Here is a 16,271-nt window from a genome sequence, read left to right on the forward strand (position 1 = left end):
TGAGCTGCTCATCTTGTTTGGTTAGATCTTGAAACCTTTGGGCTAAGTCTACACCCATTTATAATTCATAGTATGTGATTTAATGTCAATAATACATTTATATTTTATGAAACTGAAAATATTTTTAGTGTACTTTGAATTTTTGAATTGCTGCTGCTCATTCCCTAATACATAAAATCCCATTAATTTTAGATTCCTGTGGTTTAATTCGTGCTCTCTGCCCTGATAAAGACTTTAGCTTTGAAGCTATTCCGCAGTATTTCTGTATGCCCTGGAATTTACTGTTTTCTTATAAAATCATTGTTTTATAATCTGGGTATGGTAGTATATACTTGTAATCTCAGTACTTGGGAGGTAGAGGCAGAAAGCTCTGGATTTAAGACCTGTTACTAACACGTGTTTGAAACTCAGCCTGGGCTGGATAAGACTCTGTATAAACATTGCCACTAGTATCCCCAAACCAAAATCGCTGTTTTATTAGTCTCCTTTACTGTAGATTCATTTCTATGACTAGTGGTAAGATTTCTGTGTCTCTGTGTGTGTGTTTATATACAAACATAGCTTTATTATTATGTTGACATTTATAATATTAAATGTAGAATATCACTGTTTGGCTGAACTGTAGCGTTGCTGATTCAGTTTTTTTTTTTTTTTTTTTTTTTTTTTTTTTTTTTAGATTTTTTTTTTTTTTTTTTTTTTTTTTTTTTTTTTTTGTGTTGCTGATTTCTTGACTTATTGACTACTTGAGTTTTCATTTATATACCAACAGCATGTTGTATAGAGTTCAGATTTATAACCTCAAAAAACCCTACAAAATACTATGAGCTATATAATCCCTGCCATACATTTTCTAAATAAGATTTCCATGTATAGTATATGTGCTAGCTATTTAGAATTGTCATATATACTAATTAGTGGGTGGTTTGTCAGAATGATTTTAGTTAAAGTATGATTAAGAAATAAGTAAGTATCGCCATGAATATAGTTGAAATATTATCCTTTTTCCTTTAAATTATTCATTTTCTCTTGTTCTTTGCTAACCAGTAACTATATTTTTTTAGTTTTATATGCCAAATATAAAAGTGAGTGTAATTTTAGTTTTAATTTTTCATGCTAAAGAAGCAGAAACATTTCAAGGCTTTGCTTTTATTATTTTCTTAGACAGTACTATATTCTAGTGATAATATAAAGATAATTTTGTTAGCATTTTATAGAAATCACCGATGACCAGTTTGACTTTCATACGTACTGTATGAGGAAGATCACCCTTAGATCATATGTGGACTTATTAAAACTAGAAGATGTACTTCGACAGCATCCATTTTACTTCAAAGCAGCGAGAATTGCTATTGAGATCTATCTGAAGCTTCATGACAACCCTCTTACAGACGAGAACAAAGAGCATGAGGCTGATACAGGTATCGCACTCAAAGATGCTCAGTATTTGCTCTCCTGTGTTCATAGGAACTTATTTTCATGAATAATAAGGTTTTCTCAATCACCAGAGATTTTATTGAGTATCTGTGTGGGAGATTGTTAGCCAAGGCTAGAAAAATGATGGGTATTTTGCGAATTTCTCTATAAACAACAAAAGGAAAACTACCTTTATGCTTTAAGGGTTAGGGTTTCAAACATAGATGTAATGTGGTATTTGAGTCTAATCTGAAAAGTTTTGTTTGGGTGTGTGGGAGGTGACTAAGGGTCCAATTCAGTACCTTCTGTTTTAATCAGGTACTCTGTTACTGAGCTACTTCCCCAGACAGACAACGCTTGAATTAGTATTAGATTTATTCAGGTAACTATAGTATAACTGCTAGTGATATAGTTAGTATAGTATAGAAACTGCCTTAGTGTGTTGACTCTCTGGCTTGTTACTTTTAAAAAGAAGCATTTATTTGGTGTATTTGAGTGCCTGCGTGCGCTACACTCGGTCATTGAGGGGAGTTTGCTTTCAGTTTCATTCCATTATCATCGTGGTGGGAAGTATGGTGGCAGGCATGGTAATGAAGAAACGGTTGAGAACTGTTTTCTGATCCTTAAGGCAGAGAAGGAGGCTAGGATTTTGAGACCTCAGAGTCTTCCCCCGGTGACACACTTCCAACAACAAGGCCATACTTCCTCCTCCTCCTCCTCCTCCTCCTCCTCCTCCTCCTCCTCCTCAAATAATTCAACTTGAATGATTAGTCTGTGGAAGCCATTCCTATTCAAGCTACCACATATATATCCATAAAGTGAATTTCTGGAAGTTTTTAAAGGTGGTTACAATGACTTATTTAGTTACCATGTTTATAATTCTGTTAACACTTACTGCCTACAGCAAACATGTCTGACAAAGAGTTAAAGAAACTACGTAATAAACAAAGAAGAGCTCAAAAGAAAGCCCAGATAGAAGAAGAGAAAAAAAATGCAGAAAAAGAAAAGCAGCAGCGGAATCAGAAAAAGAAAAAGGATGATGATGATGAAGAAATTGGAGGCCCCAAAGAAGAGCTTATCCCTGAGAAACTGGCCAAGGTATTTCATAGTCGTGCTTAGCACAAGTGAGTGCGTGCCACAGCAGGCCTTGCCATTGAAAACAATGTTCAGTCCTGTTTATTTGTGTGTTTTGTGCAGATGTGTATGTATGTGTCTGGCTTTGCATGTGAAGTTAGAAGACAACTTGTGGAATTCTGGCTCACCTAAGGCTACCCATCCAAGACCCTGTCTGGAAACAAATTTGTCTTTATTTTCTCAAATCCAGACTCTGACTATTGGATTTTAACCATTGAGCCCAAACCCTAATACTCACCCACTAATACATTATCACATGAGTTATTTTGATTAGTAACCATTCTTTCTTTATTCACAGGAAATCTATTCATTCCATGGTAATAATTGTGTTAAACTGATAGAATAAGCACATTTCTCACATTTCTTTAGACTTTTAATATCACCAATCACTTGAAATCTTTTTGCTTTTTTCAAGACAGGGGTTCTCTGTATAGCCCTGGCTGTCCTGGAACTCACTTTGTAGACCAGGCTGGCCTCGAACTCAGAAATCCGCCTGCCTCTGCCTCCCGAGTGCTGGGATTAAAGGCGTGCACCACCACGCTCGGCTATCACTTGAAATCTAAAATCATTTTCTTCACTGCATTATATAAGAAAAATAAGATGTGAAAATAATACATACAGTGTGATTTGACTGTAACATGTGTATATTTACACATTTTTACAATATGTTTAACTACTGGGACAGAACAGTGTTTTCTGAGCTACATACAAATTAGAGGCGTCAGGCCTCCTTTAGAAGGTTTTCCTGAGTCTGGACTGTAGTGTTGTTTTTATACCAGACATCACAACATGATGATTATGAGTAGTTTGGGTTATAGAGTTTTAGAAACGTGTATTTCTGGGTGCCTTATTTCTTTGAAAGGAATGTAGTAGAAGGAACCCCTCTCATAGATTGTTGCTTACTCCACAGAATTATTACTGCTAGGAACATAAGATCTCTTCCTAGTGTAAGTACCTTAATGATGCCCTCTCCAGCAGCATTCATACCTATCTAGTAGTGTGTCTGGTCATCGTAATTGTTGCAACATTCTAGTCTATTTTAAAATTACAAGTAGCTGCCAAATCTGGGAAAATAGCCTAAAGTGTAGATATAGATGGGAAATTCAGTGATAATCAACTCAAGATAGCATATGTATAAAATAAAACAAAACCATTAAATCATCAGTAGTTCTACCCATGGAGAAATGGAAGATGGCATGGGTTTACTTACTAAGTGTAATACTCACTTGGTTGAGGATAAACCTGAAGTATTGAGGAAAGCGTGTGGACTCATTCTAGCCCAGGCTATTCTCAGGTTTACAGAGTCCTCCTTCCTAAGACTCAAGTGCTAGGATTACAGGTATGAATCACATATAATTTTCTAGCATACAATTTTAATACTAGCATACATTTTTAAATTTTTCAAATTTAAAAATTCCCTTGAATCTATCTCCCAGTATAGCAACAAAAAGTTTAAATTACTTGTTTCTCTAATTTATCATGGGGTAGTAATTGGTATTAGTGAATTCCTTAATGGACTTCTCTTTATACTTTCCAGGGCCATCAACCTGTAGTGTTCTTTGTACATACGTTATTATGTCTATGAGTATTTTCTTATGTGTTTATCTGTGCACCAAAAGAGTGCCTGGTACTGGCAAAGGTAAGAAGAGGATGTTAGGTCCCCTAGAAGTGGAGTTACATATGACTGTAAGCTACCATTTGAATGCTGTGAACCAAACCTGAGTCCTCTGCAAGAACAGCAATTGCTATTAATTACTAGGCCATGTCTCCAGTGCCTAGCCAATCATTTTAAAATTACCCTTCCATAAGACTAGTACCTATTTAGTGAGTGACAGCAGTCTGAACTCCAGTACCTATTTAGTGAGTGACAGCAGTCTGAACTCCAGTNAGTACCTATTTAGTGAGTGACAGCAGTCTGAACTCCAGTACCTATTTAGTGAGTGACAGCAGTCTGAACTCCAGTCCTAGGGCAGCTCACACTCTTCTGGCTTCTAGGACACTGCACAAATGTGATATACAGACAAAACATCAGCATACATAAAAATAAGATTAAAAAAACCATTGAAGAGCGTTCTAGAGTTGAAAACTGTCTTTGTGTGGATTATGGGAGGTTGGAATTTGGTAGTGCATTTCTGAGTAACTGGTAAGTGCCTTTTAAAAAAATTTTACCTTTGGCACAAGAAAACAGCATTTTAAATTAAGTTCATATTCTTCAAGAATCTTACATTCTTTTGTATAATGTCTTTTATTTTGTTAGGTTGAAACTCCATTGGAAGAAGCTATTAAGTTTTTAACACCGTTGAAGAACTTGGTGAAGAACAAGATAGAAACTCATCTTTTTGCCTTTGAGATTTACTTTAGGAAAGGTAGGATGTTAGCATCTAGTAGCCCTAATAAAACTGATGAGATTTCTCAGGGTTAGCGTCACCCATCACTGTTGCATTTCTCGGCAGAGGCCAGTGCAGATTCCTCACGGCGATGCATGCTGTGCAGTGTTCCGGGGAAATGGCAGTAATGTATTTGGCCTCTTGAAGAACAGAGTCCCATGAGTAGATATACACTGGCCCCTAGATACAGTGATTACCTCATATGTGACTCAGTGAAAGAACTTAGGATTTTGTGGATAAACTTAATATAAATATAAAGCTTAGAATAGTGGGTGACACAGTTAAGCATCAAATAATTTTTAGGTGTTATGAGTTGATGCAATAAATAGAAACTAGCTGGATCTCAATGGAAAGTTCATTATTCTGAAGGAAATGGTGTCTACTAAAGACACTACAAATTGTCAACAGTGTTGGTGTCTGTATTGTTTGGAGGGGCCAGGGGGAAGATGAGTTAATGACCTTGTCTTTCATATTTACAGTGTTCAGCATATATGTATATAGTAGATAACAAAACTTCATAGCACTGAATCTGTGTAAGTCAGGTAGTTCGTTGGGAAAGTTTATTGAGGTAGAATGAATTGAAGTGAAAAGAAGCTGGTTATTACTAAGATCAGAAGCAGAGTGTTATACCAAAAAGTAGTTATTATGTAGCCAGGCATGTGGTTCATACTTGTAATCTCAGCTAATCTGAAGGTGAGGCTGGAAGGTGCAGCCCATGAGTTTAAGGCCAGCATGAGCAATACAGATAGGTTGCAGTGTAACTTTTATTTTGAAATAGGATGCAAAACTTAGTATCAATTGAATGTTTGTTTACTGAGACAAGTCCCTTTGTTACCCCAGCCAGCCTGAATCTCAGGCTAGACTTGAGCTTGGCAGCTGTTCTTCTGCCTTTGCTTCCTGAGTCTGGGATTATGTCAGCATGCCCAATAGTTAATACATTTATGAAGGTATATAATACAGAAGTGGCTAGGAAGAAATAGGTTGAGATATTACAGAATGTTTTTTGATAGATTTTTTTTTTTTTAAGTAGTTAAAATATCTTACTGGTTCCAGGACAGCCAGGGCTATACAGTGAAACCCTGTCTCAAAAAAAAGCCAAAAGGGGGTATAGGGAACTTCCAGGATAGCATTTGAAATGTAAATAAAGAAAATAATAATAATAATAATAATAATAATAATAATAATAATAATAATAATAATAATAATAAAAATAATAAAAAAGCCAAAAAAAAGTCTTGGGGGCTGGAGAGATGACTCAGCAGTTAAGAGCACTGGGTGTTCTTCCAGAGGTCCTGAGTTCAATTCCCAGCAACCACATGGTGGCTCACAACTACCTGTAACAGGGCTCCAATGCCCTCTTCTGAAGACAGTGGCAGTGTACTCACATACATGAAATAAATAAATAAATCTTTAAAAAAATCTTACCATATATTCTATTTTTCATAATTATAACTTTGAAAATAAGTATTAGATAAGTAATTTTCACATGATTAACAGTTAACTCTACTTTTCTTTTCTCTCTCTCTCTTTTTTTTTTTTTTTTTTTGGTTGGGGGAGACAGGGTTTCACTGAGGTTAGAGAGATCCTGCCTGCCTTTATCTCCTGAGTGCTGGCTGAGTGTAGGGTTGGCCACTCTGCCTTTCTGACCCAGATCTTTCTAAAAGTAATTTTAGAGGGCCAGTTGGATGCTCATCTGGTAACCCTCACGCTGGACCATTGGGTTTCAACCCCAGAACTCATTTGGAATAAGGGGTAAACTGACTTCTATAGTGTTCTCTGACTCCACAAGTGGACACACAGTCAGTCAGTTAACTCTTAGAGGCCAAAGTAGCAACTGTTACTGTAATCTCAGCAGGAGGCTCATGCTAGGCCCAACAAGTGAAGGTCCCCTGTCCAATAAACTGTAAATTTAAAAAATGAAAATGTTTCTAGGTAGAATCCCCTAATACACAGAAGTTAGTTGCCCTGTGTAAAGGGGGCCTCAACACCTTGCAGTGCGGTCTAGTAGGTGCTGATAAGAAGCATGGCAGGAGTTTTAGTGTTTTCTGAGTTTGGGGAGCATGGGAACAGGGATTGTTTTAGAAGAAGTTAGGAGTTATACTTGGATATCTGAAGCATGATACCAAATTAGGAAAGTCTCAACAAGGAGGTGACTGACAAGAAGACTCAGTGTAAGTTTCTGTTTAACAGGTGGAGGCACCGCTGAGACTTGGGAAAGGTAAGCAGATGGGAATAGGGATAGTATAGAGTGATTAGACTTAGCCTGGGTGGATGCATCCAGACGTGCAGACAGGGAACTGTCAATCTTAGAATGCAGGAAAGGAGATACAGGAGTGATGGAAGCTAGAAAGGAAACGTCTTTCAATTTAGTTTCTCTGTTTATATGATACTACTTCATATCAGAGAATGTTGTTCAAGTTCTGTTGGCAGAACGTCTTGAAGATGGTATATGAACATAGTTAACATGTATGTAGTCAATTGGAAGAAAAGTGTTTGCTTCAGAAGTGTTGAGAGCTCATGTGATTGAGTCTAAATTCACTTTTTGTGTTTGTATGGTCCTTGGCCTTTCTAGGAAGGACAACTTATTTTATTAAATTATCAAAATATTATTTTTTCTTTTTATAGAAAAGTTTCTTTTGATGCTACAATCAGTAAAGCGGGCATTTGCTATTGATTCTAGTCATCCCTGGCTTCATGAGTGCATGATCCGACTCTTTAATTCTGGTAGGTTTTTATTCCCGCACATACTTTTCTAGCAGTTTGTAATGGGGATAGGGCTGGAGGGTGTCTCACAGGGGCCAGAGATTTTGCTGTTCTTCCAGAAGATTTGCATTTGATTTACAAGACCCACACTAGACAATCACCTCTAACTTCAGCTCTGGGCTTGGGTATCCAACACCGTATTTTGGTTTCCAGTGGCACCCAAATATACATGGTATACACACACATAAGTAAAAGCAAATAATACTTTTTAAAAAAAATCTGAATATGTACTCAGTCATTTTAAAGGTATTGCATATTTAGTTAGCTGAGGGAGAAATAGGGTTCTTTTGTAATAAAAGTTTTTATTTTAAGGCCTTAAATGCTGTGTTGTGCTGGTATAGAATTGTTTAAGTATTTGGGAGTCGCCTTGGCTCTCTCTGTAGTGGGATTGGACCTACAGCCTGTGCATGGCATGCAAAATACCTTTTTGAGCTGCAACCGAACTATAAATAATTTTGTTACTTTAACAGTCATCTGACAGCTAGTTATACATTAGTGTCAGTGTATAGCAGGAACACAAGAGAAGCCTTTTTTCCAAGCCCTTTCCTCCATCCAGGAGAAAAGAGCAGGGATTATGGATGTGCCTCCCGTACTTGAGTTTTTACCTTGAGTTTCAGGAATTAAACTCAGGTCCACAGGCTTAAATGACTAATGACTTTCTAGGTAATCTCCCTAGACCTATTCTGCCCTCTTTCTTAATGTGTTTTATTTTTTAGAGACAGGTTCTTTTCACATAGTCATGGCTAGCGTAGAATTCAATGACTAGACCAGACTGACTTTAAACTCACCTGCCTCTGCCGCATGAGTACTGGTATTAAAAATATTCATCATGCCCAGCTCCTATATCTTTTGTTTGGTTATTTGATTTGTTCATTTTCAGAGTCAGGGTTCCTCCATATTATGCTGCTGTCCTGGAACTCACTCTGTAGACCATGCTGGCTTAGAACTCAGAGCTCTGCCTGCCTTTGCCTCCCTGGCACTCGAATTAAAGGCATGTGCCAGCACCTTCTTATTTTGTTCTTTTTTGACAATAATTATTTAATATTTTATATACTACAACCTTAAAGTGGGTTTTTACTAATCTCACATAAAATATGAGCGTTCTCTACCCATTTTAACGTTGCCAACTATCCTGGGAAGACATTACTTAGTTCTTTCTGCTGAGAAGCTAATAGCTTGAACTAAATACAATTTTAGTTAGGGTGTTAGAAAAAACAAATTAAAGTTCATTAGAGGGGCTGGAGAGATGGCTCAGCAGTTAAGAGCACTGACCGCTCTTCCGAAGGTCCTGAGTTCAAATTCCAGCAACCACATGGTGGCTCACAACCATCCTTAATGAGATCTGACGCCCTCTTCTGGTGTGTCTGAGGACAGCTACAGTGTACTTACATATAATAAATACATAAGTCTTTTTTTAAAAAAGTTCATTAGAAAATGATTTATTTTTTTACCTGACCTCTTATTGGTAATTAACTTTGCTTGATTCTTGAAACTTCCTAACCTCTCATGGAAAGTAATCAGGTTTATATATATATTCCATCCGCTAGTTATCAGCAATATGTCATTATGAAATTTTTGTTACCGTTGTTGTAAAGATTTATTAATTTGTTTGTTTGTTTGAGACAGGGGTCTTTCTGTGTAGTCCTGGCTGTCCTGGAACTCCCCAATTAGACTAACCTAGCCTGGAACACATAGAGATCCTCCTGTGTAGGATTAAAGGCATACACCACTGTTTGACCCAACATTTATTTATTACATGAATGGTTTCTGTGCATGTATATATTATGTATGTGTGTGTGTTTATGTATTTGGATTTTGTGCATGCCAGATATAAGTTAGAAGAGAATGCCAGGAACTGAACCAGGTTATCTCCACGACAGCAAGAGCTCTCCACCACTGAGTCATCTTTCTAGCCTCCAAATAACATTTCAGTTTTACCTCATTAGTTGGGGTTTTGTTGTTGCTGGTGTTGCCTTTGGGTTTGGGTTCTTTTGCTTTTTCCTGTTTTGATGCTTAAAAGACACCTTCTTGGGAAACTCAGCTACAATGTACAAGATTGATTTTTGTGTTTTTCTCATTTCCCTTTTCTTTTCCATCCCCTTCTTTTCAGGGTCCCATTAGGTAGTAGCTGACCTAGAGTGTCGTATGGCCTTGAACTCACAAAGATCTGTCTGCCTCTGCCTCTGGAGCACCACTATGCCTGACTTGCTAATTTTAAAAAGCGAATGAGCATCAAAGAGGGGTGTGTGTGTGTGTGTGTGTGTGTGTGTGTGTGTGTGTGTGTAAGTAAGTAATTACTAAGTGAGAGGGTGTGTGTGTATGTGTGTGTGTGTAAGTGATTACTAAGTGAGAATAGTTTTTGCAAATGACTGTTAGTCAGGTTGGGAGTTTATGTATTTGGTTTTATGTGCCAGCATCATAGTGAACATGTGGAAGCCACGCATTCTCTGAGCATCATTAAGTTGTTAGCTTTGTAACAAGTTCTTTTACCCTCCAAGTCATCTTGTAGGCCTTGAGATAGGGATTTTCATACACACACTCAGTCAGTCTGTCTGTGTCTGACTCTAACTTTGTGTCTCTGTCTCTGTCTCTCTCTCTCTGCATTTTAATTTTTCAGTGTTTTTTTTCCCCTTGAAGCAAATAAATTAAAAACAATAATGAAAACCATTAACTTTCCAAAAGTAATGAAGTCTATAAGTTGCTTTCTGTTTATATATAAAGATTTCCCAAAGTATTCAGCCATACCACTGGATAGGGCCCACAGAAATTACTTTTTCTCTCACAGGAGAGTGTTTATTGCAGTTGGCTATAGTCTATTTTAGGAATAATAAAAGGAGTAATCTTACTCCTTTTCTGCTTTTCCTTCCTGAAAAGTTGATAAATGGTCAGAAGAGTTTAGAAGTACAACTATAATAAGGGTAAATTAAAGCTTTTAGCAACTTAATTAGGCCACTCAACTTCATAAAATACACTTTAACCAACCAGTAGCACATTGGTGAATTACTTGGTTTATAGCTATGTGTTGGCTATGTCTATATTTACTTCTTAGTGTTTTTTTTTTTTTTTAATTCAGGATAATTTGTTAATGAAAGGGAATGCTGAAATCCATTCTTAGCAGCTCATTATATAACTTGAAAATCAAATAGAAATAAATACATAAAAAATGTTGGCATATGTTGCATATATTCAGGTTATGGGATGTGAGCTTGTCATATAAATTTTAAAACTTACTCGCAGAGGGTTTTTGTTTTTTAACTTTTTATTGGTTTTTTGTGTATTTTACAATCATGCATCCCAATCCTGCTCATCTCCCTCTCCTCTCATACCTTCCATCCTTGATACCACATACCTTCCCCCCACCCACCCACCCCAACCCCAACAATTTTTGCTTGTTAATGATCATCTTGATGAGTTTGTTGCATTGCAATGAGTCTGGTTTGAGGCCTCTGGCTTCTGCTATACTATCAGTACTGGAAACTTCACTGGGATTCCTCTCGAATATCCTGTTGTTGCCCCGTGTTTTGGATCTATATGACCAGTCCCTTCATGTAATCCAACAGTTCATCAATGGGGTAGATGTAGAAGTGGGCCAATTCAAAGCCCTGTGCATGAGAAGTAGCTAAGCTGGTCAGCCCAGCAGCTAGCTCTACACCCACACTAGTGATCGAGCTCTCCTGCCCTGTCCCAACTGGCTCATCCAATGCCACCACCAGTAAGGGGCAGAGCCAGCTTTCCTGCTCTCATGTTCTCGGTTGGGGCTGCTCATCTACGCTTAAACCTCCAGAGCCAGCTCGACTGTTTTGCCCGAGCGAGGTGCAGGGCCCATCAGCAGAGTTTTTAACTGAGGAAAATCTGCTTACTGTTTTTTAAAACTATAGTAAAATAGTATAATTTATTGGATACCAGTTATACAATTAGAATGACACACAGTAGTTTTTTCTTAAAGCATCTTCTAGGTTAGCTCTTATGCTGTTTAATGTTTATTATAAAGTGTTTAATGTTTATTATAAAGTGAGTAGTTCTGTCTACATAGTGCCTGAAGATAAAGGTCAGGGAAGGGAAGTTGACCACATTTCATTTTTGTTTTAATTAGTAAAGGTGGCTTACTCAGGCTTATAAATAGATGAACTATTGTAAGTGTTATCAGAGTGTCTAACTGCTAAGAGTTTGTTTGTGATTTGTTCAGCAGTGTGTGAAAGCAAAGACTTACCTGAAACAGTTAGAACAGTATTAAAACAAGAAATGAATCGTCTTTTTGGAGCAACAAATCCAAAGAATTTTAATGAAACCTTTCTGAAAAGGAATTCTGATTCATTGCCACATAGATTATCAGGTAATCACTTTTATTTGGTCCTTTTAGTAGCTTTCTTGAGCAACTTTAATGCTTTAATGGATCACTGCCAAGGTAAGATACACATTTTGCTCAAAATGGCAATGTGCACTGTACTTTTAATACTAGGAAAACAGGCAATGTGTACACGCTTCCTTTATATTTTACATTTCTGTGAGACAGAGTTGTTACAGTAAAAGCTTAGCACTAACATTATAAATAAATGTGTACAATTGATTGGTTTGGTTTTGAACAGGTTCTCATTATATAACCTAGAATGCACTAGGTGGACAAGGTTAGCCTCTAATTCATAAAGGTCTGCCGCCTTCTGTCTCCAATTGCTGGCATTAATGGCATCTGCCACCCCACCCAAGAAGTATAAATGAATTTAAGTGGGTTTTATTTCCAGTACCCAACCCACCCCCGAGTGAATTTAAGTGTACATTACAATACTGTGCGGGTTCGGCTTGTGTTCGCATGCCTCCCTTCTTGTGATCATAAAGCTCATTTAGTGTGATTTTGATCTCTCTTGCTTATGAGTTTATCTTGGTAAGCTAAACACCTGACAACTATCCTACATTTCAGAAAGCTCGAGGCAGGAAGAATCATTCACCTTGGACAGAAGTCTGGGGTTTATTAGTATTCTTTCAAAATGCCTGGTTAAAGACAGGTGGTGGTGGAACATGCCTGTAATCCCAGCACTCTGGAGGTAGAGGTAGCAGATGTCTATGTGGCAGCCTGGTCGATTGTACAAGTTCTAGGCCAGAGCAACACAGCAAACTGTATCTCAGACACAACCAAGTGAACCTGGCAAAAGCCTAGACGCTTTGTGTGCTGCTGTGGGAAACTGAACAGAAACTTTTATCTCATACCTTTAAAGTTGGCTGTCCTTTCATGGCTTTTTTTCCATAGGAAATTCACAAACCATTTCCCCTTCACTACCAAATTATATTTATTTTAGTAGAAAAATGATTCATAATCTCATTATACCAAGAAATGTATTAGAATATTTGTATTGCTTCATGTTCTTTATTATGCATGGTCTACTTAACACATTCTATTCCATTAGGTGGTATACATAGATACCTTAATCATTTCTCCTCCTTTAGTTCAGCCCTCTCAGGTTGTTGTAGTAAGTGTAGTAATGGCTAACAAGTAGTATTTTGTGCACATATCTTCTACTTTATATCTAAACGAGTAGAAGCAAAGAATTCTGTTGAAGGTTCCTAAACCTCCTCTTTCTTTTCACTTAGCTGCCAAAATGGTATATTATTTAGATTCTTCTAGTCAGAAACGAGCAATAGAGCTGGCAACAACACTTGATGGATCCCTCACCAACAGAAACCTTCAGGTAACAGGGTCTATTGATTTATTTTAAATAGTTTCTCTAGAAGAAAAGCTAACTAGTTCTAACTAAGAACAATGAAATAATTTTTGTTATTTATACATAATACTTCTTAAATCATTATCTGTGAGAAATTTCCCCTTAAATGTTTTGAGGGCTCTGTGTGTGTGTGTGTGTGTGTGTGTGTGTGTGTGTGTGTGTGTGTGTGTGTGTGTGTGTTCTTGTGCACAAGTATACCAGGTTAGGTGGAAGTCTACTAATTTGATCTTTCTAGCCTCAAGATCCTTCAATTTTAATTCGGAGTTAAATAACAGGGTTTAATTTTGTTGCTGTTGTTTTTGTTGTTGTTGGAATGGCCTTACTATGTATTGTGTAGCCTTGGCTGGACTAGACTCACTATGTAGACCAGGCTGGCCTTGAACTCATAAAGATCTGCCTACCTGTGGCTTACAAGTGCTGGGATTGAACATGGGTTACCATTTCAGGACTAGTGTTTGGGTTTTGCTGGCACATTGCTTTCCCAAAAGAAGGAAAGGAAGTAAAGTGGCCTATGTGCTTAAATTAGCATTGACAATGTAATTTAACATTTGTACGCAGGGCCAAGCTAGGCTAAGGTAAAGTAATTTCATAAAGTTGTGTGCTTGCTCAGAGTACTTTTTTAAAAAGAGTACTTTTAAAAAAACATTATGTGTCTCATCAAATATTCATATTCTTGTCTCTTTTTGGCATTTACCCTCCATTTATGAAGAAATGGTTGAATTGTGCCTTGAAGACCATCGTAATGAAATTTATGAGCTGGAGGAAATACTTTTGTTTCCATTAAAAATCTATTTCTTTCTTATTTTGGAAATGGTTGATGTTGAACTTGTTTTCTGCCTATAGTTGTGACATGAGCCTTTCTGTTCTTTAGACTTGCATGGAGGTGTTGGAATCCTTGTGTGATGGTAGCCTAGGAGACTGTAAAGAAGCTGCCGAAGCCTACAGAGCAAGTTGTCATAAGCTTTTCCCTTATGCTTTGGCTTTCATGCCTCCTGGATACGAAGAGGATATGAAGATCACAGTGAATGGAGATAGTTCTGCAGAAACGGAAGAACTGGCCAATGAAATCTAAACATCATTAAACAAGCAAATGGAATGACTTTGGACCATATCTAGTGTATAATATTTTTGTCACGCACCTGCTGCATTGCTCTTACTTACACAGAATGAGAGGAGTAAATGTTCTTGCCTTCAAATAGTCTTACTTTTTTTATCCTGCTGAAAACTATATATAAAATAACATTACAGGATATAGGTTCAGTTTCTTAAAAAATTAAAAGCTGCTAAAATTGAGGGGTTTAAAAGAAAAAAAAAAAATCCGTATCCTATTCCTACCTTCCCTTCCCATGTTTTTAACTAATTTATATAAAATCTGGAGGCTGTAACAGCTAACATAGCAGGTGTGTGGCAGAAATATTACTTTAAATTTGTCTTGTGAGATTTTACTATATCTCAGACAGCATAAATGCTGTTTTAGCACTGGATTCTTTCACTGAGCACAAAGAGTTGTTGGGGCTTTAGCATCTGACTGATTTTGTTACGGGGTTGATTATTGACCATAGGAAGTATGCAATGTGAATCACTGTGTACAGAGCCATCTACAACAGATGCTTGACGTTGTAGAGACTGGGACACATAGCTACCAAGCGGATTAAATGAAACCTAGAAGGTGTTCAGTACGTGTGTTGTGTTTCCAAAATTCACTGTACATGATCAGTTTGGTGTTCTTGTACCACAGTTTTTAACCGAAGGAACCAGTTGGAACAATCTCAATTTACTAAAACTTGAAGAACTAAAATAACAATGCAAACCTTTAGCATTGTTTTGGCCAAACTTGTTAAAACTGTAATGCAAGAACCAAATGCACTGTGATGTGGCACCAACTAATTAGCAAGCATGAATTTTTCACCTGAGAGTGAAAAAAGAAAACTCTACCATGGCTTGAAGTTAAAGAGCAGAACTCCTGACTACCATTCTATGACTGATCAAGAGACTAATAGCTAAAACCTCAGCAGGCCTTGTTCACGATATGCAGAAAAAGTGCTGCAGTTTAGATACCTCTGGAACTTTTCCACAGTGTCACAGGTTTGTAATACTTGAAGCCCTTCATTTCTAAGAATATATTTCTTGCTCAGTTGTTTCAGGCAAGCCCAAGACTTTGTAATTTTTAAAGGGCCCAAGATTTTTTTTTTTCAATAACAGACCAGCTTCTTTTTCCTGCAGTTACAAATGTAATTTCTTTTTTTTTTTTTTTTTTTTTTTTTTGTTTTTTTTTTTTTTTTTTTTTTTTTTTTTGTTGTCAAACATAAGGTACCAAATATGATGCAATAAATTGTTTTGAAAAACAGTTGTGTGAATATTTCCACTAATCCGAGTTGGGCTTCTGTGAAATACACAGGTGGAAACAGAGGTTGCAAGCCAGAGGCAATGAAATGCACTGTAGGGCTAGTATAGAGGGGAGCTTTTTAGAGCGGGCTTTTTAGAGTGGTGGTGTCAGGGAAGTTCCAGAATTAAGTAGAATGCTGCTCCTTTGTTCACATTCACTGAGGGCTAGGATGGTGGCAGGTCCTGTGAATGTAATTCATAATCTGAGAGGAAAAGTAAACACAACCATTTTGATTGGGAAAATGAGCCTTAAACAAGTCAAACCTGTACACTGAGAACTAGCCTCAGGCTCAATATTTCTTTATGTTTGCAAGGTCTGAGCAATTAAGTTTAATGAATTAAGTGTATATAAAATTGAACTTTTGTAGTATTTTAGTTATAGATAGTACATACACTAAAGGGAATTTTCAGAAGATCAGATCCTTTTATTTCATAGTACATGATCTGCATTCCACATCCCAGTCTAGCAGGTTAG

At 37.1% G+C, this 16,271-nt stretch overlaps 1 protein-coding gene across 2 annotated transcripts in view; it reads left to right on the plus strand.

The window, feature by feature from the left end:
- The window catches only part of Naa15 (N(alpha)-acetyltransferase 15, NatA auxiliary subunit), a 59,662-nt gene extending 43,982 nt beyond the window's left edge, over positions 1-15,680 (plus strand). The window contains exons 14-20 of one of the 2 annotated variants that reach the window (XM_021195407.2): positions 1,205-1,418; positions 2,318-2,511; positions 4,805-4,913; positions 7,560-7,658; positions 11,884-12,030; positions 13,281-13,378; positions 14,283-15,680. In XM_021195407.2, coding sequence (XP_021051066.1) covers positions 1,205-1,418; positions 2,318-2,511; positions 4,805-4,913; positions 7,560-7,658; positions 11,884-12,030; positions 13,281-13,378; positions 14,283-14,483 — 1,062 coding nt within the window. In that variant the 3' untranslated portion in view covers positions 14,484-15,680. The remainder of the gene's footprint in view (positions 1-1,204; positions 1,419-2,317; positions 2,512-4,804; positions 4,914-7,559; positions 7,659-11,883; positions 12,031-13,280; positions 13,379-14,282) is intronic. The other variant, XM_021195408.2, reaches the window with a different exon arrangement.
- The last annotated feature ends 591 nt before the right edge of the window (positions 15,681-16,271 follow it).

The sequence above is a fragment of the Mus pahari genome, chromosome 4 (genome assembly GCF_900095145.1).
Source record: "Mus pahari chromosome 4, PAHARI_EIJ_v1.1, whole genome shotgun sequence".
NCBI classification, from domain to species: domain Eukaryota; kingdom Metazoa; phylum Chordata; class Mammalia; order Rodentia; family Muridae; genus Mus; species Mus pahari.